Raw genomic sequence first — 3,872 nt, 5'->3', positions numbered from 1 at the left:
CCTAATCCAGGCACTTGTCATCTCCCGTCTGGATTACTGCAACTCGCTGTTGGCTGGGCTCCCTGCCTGTGCCATTAAACCCCTACAACTCATCCAGAATGCCGCAGCCCAGAGGTGTAGTCCAGGGTATACGCTGGTATACGGCGTATACCTACTTATTTTTCAGTCAGCATTGCGTATACCCACTTCTAAATCCCCCCTGATGCGCATCATTCAGTAATATCTGTGAGTCAGATTGCCTATTTTCTTCCTCGGGGATAGTGAAGCCAGGACCCACCCTCCTCTGCCTCTAATTGGCTGGTACTCGCTGCTTTCACTGATTAGATTGGTTAACTTTAGGCATGAGGACTGATGAGCCAATCAGAGGCAGAGTAGGGCGGGTCATGCCGAGGAAAATATCGCTAATACCTCAGGTGCCAGTGAAAAAAAAAAAAAAACTCAGGTGCGGTGCCACTTGACTCACGATAACGGCAGCAGACCAAACAACGGATGAAGAAAGGGACACAAGCGGCGGTGTGCCACCCCAGTTGATGGAAGACATCATTCTGAGGTAAGTTTTAAGGTGGTTTCCAAATGAATCATTATTTTAAACTACTGGCAAATTGCCAGTGACTGCACATTTAGAGGAGAAGAGATGTTGCCGCCAATAGTTAGTGCGAGTCGGCTAACGTTATGAAGCTAGCTACGTAGATTGGGATAATGTGGGGAAACCGGGGCATTGTTGGTTTTCAGTAAGTGTTTAATCAACCCAGTTCATAAGAATTTCATACCAGACTGATGAAACTGATTATCTCAATGTTTATGAAGCTTGTTTATTATTGTAAAGGTCTAAATTATAACGTTAGCCAAGTTACTAAGCCCTAAATTATAACATTAGCCAAGTTACTTAGCCCTAACTAACCTATATGGATCTAGTTTAATTGCATAGTAGCTAAGCTGGTAGTTGATTTTTAAGTAAGTTAAAACACAAGAATGGGGACAAATAGTTTAAGATTCAGCCTAAAACAATATTGAGGTCTAATCAGGCTGTCTTATTTTGTATAGGGACAGGTAACCATGAAAAGGAAGGGAGATATTGCAGACTTTTTTGTAAAGAGGCACAAATCAGGCCCAGATCAGGCCCAGGCAGACCCCACCCCTAAAACCAGCAGCCCTGGCAGCTCTCAACCGGGAGCTAGCCAGGCAAGTCAGTGTGAGCATAGAGAAGGATCCAGTCTACCACCACCAGGTCAGAACACACAGGCAGTAAATTGCATCTCCAGTTTATTGAAAAGTGAAGCCTCACACTGTAACAAAAGGTGATTTTGACAGATTAAGCCTCATTTTGAATTTCTGTGTGATGTTATTTATTTTATTGCCCTTCTATTTATTTTGTCTGTATCCATGTTTGTTTTTTACAATGCTACTGTTATATAACATTTTGTGTTAAATTTGTTGTTTTTTTGTTAAATAAACTCTCCCAAGTATTTCACTCACTAATCTCCTGTATGCTTCAGCTTCACTTGCTGAAAATATTTCCACTTGGTTATGCAGATTGTTAATGTAAAGAGGGGACCCATGTCTTGCTGATGACTATTGTGATCACAGTAGTGTGTGTGTGTGTGTGTGTGTGTGTGTGTAAGTGTGTGAGAGAGAGAGAGACAGGGGAGATGCATAATTAGTTTTGTTGTTGTCTGTAGACATCAATAATGACTGGCCAGACCTGTGGAGTGCTAAACAAACAGAAGACTTCAAATCCAAGAACCCCTGGTTGGGATCCAAAAACAAAAAAATTGGGTAAGTTTAGGTAGATTGCTAGTTTGGGTAACTTCTGAAACAGTGGGCACAGATAACTTTGTGTGTGTGTGTGTGTGTGTGTGTGTGTGTGTGTAAAGGACCATGCACACGTACAGCTGTGGATACAGGAGTAGTTACATTGTTTGTTTATGCTTCGCAGGATGTCTGGTCTGTAGCAGTGTGAACTCCATTGGGATCGACAAGGAGCAAGGACAAGGTGTATCGCTCTCAAGAGAATGGATGAACTTTGAAATTCAAGTGTCTGGCCAGGGAAGTAGAACAACAAGTTTGTCAATCTTGAGAAATAAGGTGAGGAAACATGCGTTGTCCAAGGCCCACACTCAGGCTGTGAAGGTGGCAGAGCAACAGAAAGAAGCTGCCATTGAGAATGCAGTGGAGACTATGACTGAGTCCTACATGAAGGAAACTGAAGCTGTGTTTCGAACAGCCTACCATCTGGCCAAAAAGAACCGACCCTTTTCTGACCATGAGAGCCTCATTGAGCTGCAGGAACTGAATGGTGTAAAAATGGGCTCAATACTTCATTCACGTTACAGTGCAACACAAATAATACAACATGTTGCTAGTGAGATGCAGAGCAAAATCATCAGTAGCATTATAGCATCATCCAGTAAGTTAGCTGTCCTAATTGACGAGGCATCTTCTTTAAGTCACAAAGCTGTCATGACAGTTTCTATTAAAGCATCAATTCAAGAAGAAAGCCCTGAGTTCATATTCCTGGAACTTGTTGAACTGGAAAATCAGAGAGCAGATGGCATATTACAGGCGTTACTCACCTGTTTAACTAATGCTGGCTTTACAGAAGAGTGGCTTCATGAAAACTGGGTAACATTTGTATCTGATGGAGCCAGTGTCATGCTAGGAAAGAAGTCAGGAGTAGCAACCAGACTGACTTTGAGATTCCCAAAGCTTTTTGTATGGCACTGCATGAACCATAGACTTGAACTTGCTGTGTCAGATGCAGTTGATGAGGTAAACTCTGTCAATCACTTTAAAACTTTTATCCAGAAGCTATACTCTCTGTATAGTGTGTCAAACAAAAATGAACGTGAACTTGTTAATGCAGCAGCTGAAGTAGGCTCACAACTTCTTCGCATTGGCAGAATCTTGGATGTACGCTGGGTGGCCAGTAGCTTTCGGACTGTTCGTGCTGTTTGGACATCCCTGGGAGCTCTTGTGCAGCACTTTAAAAATGCTTGCAGTGATGAGATGAGGTCCACCAAAGAGAGGCAGATGTACAGAGGTTTGTTAGACCGTGTTCAAAGTCCAGAATTCATTTGTGACCTTGGCCTCATGTACGACACTCTCCATGAACTAAGTCTCCTGTCACAGGAGCTTCAGTCTCGTTCTATAACGCTCCTCAGAGCAGAGCATCTGCTGAAACGCTCAATCAGAGTGATCCAGTCATTCAAAGAGAGTCCAGGTGAGAAATATAGTGAGGCTTTAGAAGCAAAACAGACTGGGGAGTATCGGTCTATAGCCCTGAAAACAAATGCAAAGCTGAAGTCTATCAATCCAGGCCAGTTCTTACAAAGCCTTGTGAACAATCTGGAGAAACGCTTGTCTTTTGAAGATGAGACCATCATGGACCTCAGCATCCTTGATCAGAGTAAGTGGCCATCAAAGCCCAGCATCCGCCATGGTGAAGAACAAGTTAGCGACTGTGCAAGCGATTTAACTTGTGCACAGACCAAGCACTGAATGGGATGCGGGACCTACTGGAAGAGCCCAGTAGTGAGCCCAAGGACCTAAAACCACTTATGAACTGTATGAAAACATTCCCTGTCGGTACAGCAGAGTGTGAGAGGAATTTTAGCCTTATGAACAATATAAGCTCAGACAAGAGGGCTGTCCTTCTGATCTCAAACATATCAAACTTGATGATGATTAATATCAACGGCCCACCAACTTCCAAGTTTGATCCTAGAAAATATACAAGGACCTGGTTGAAGAGCCATCGTGCTGCCTCTTCTCGGTGCGTTCTAGACAGTGCAGTGTGAAAGCTCCTGCAGAAAGCAAATTTGTCTGGAATATACTGTAGTATGAGCAAAGGTCAGAAACCCAGTGCTGGGTTG

At 43.3% G+C, this 3,872-nt stretch overlaps 1 protein-coding gene across 1 annotated transcript; it reads left to right on the top strand.

Moving 5' to 3' along the window:
* The first annotated feature begins 505 nt into the window (after positions 1-505).
* On the top strand, positions 506-3,498 carry LOC123482468 (E3 SUMO-protein ligase KIAA1586-like). The gene is made up of 3 exons (XM_045210306.1): positions 506-550; positions 1,680-1,776; positions 1,937-3,498. Exons 2-3 carry the CDS (start codon positions 1,689-1,691, stop codon positions 3,496-3,498), a joined length of 1,650 nt encoding a protein of 549 aa, XP_045066241.1. The 5' UTR covers positions 506-550; positions 1,680-1,688.
* The last annotated feature ends 374 nt before the right edge of the window (positions 3,499-3,872 follow it).

The sequence above is a fragment of the Coregonus clupeaformis genome, chromosome 34, assembly GCF_020615455.1.
Source record: "Coregonus clupeaformis isolate EN_2021a chromosome 34, ASM2061545v1, whole genome shotgun sequence".
NCBI classification, from domain to species: Eukaryota; Metazoa; Chordata; class Actinopteri; order Salmoniformes; family Salmonidae; genus Coregonus; species Coregonus clupeaformis.
Note: the sequence above shows the minus strand (reverse complement) of the source record. Positions and strands in the feature narration are given on the sequence as shown.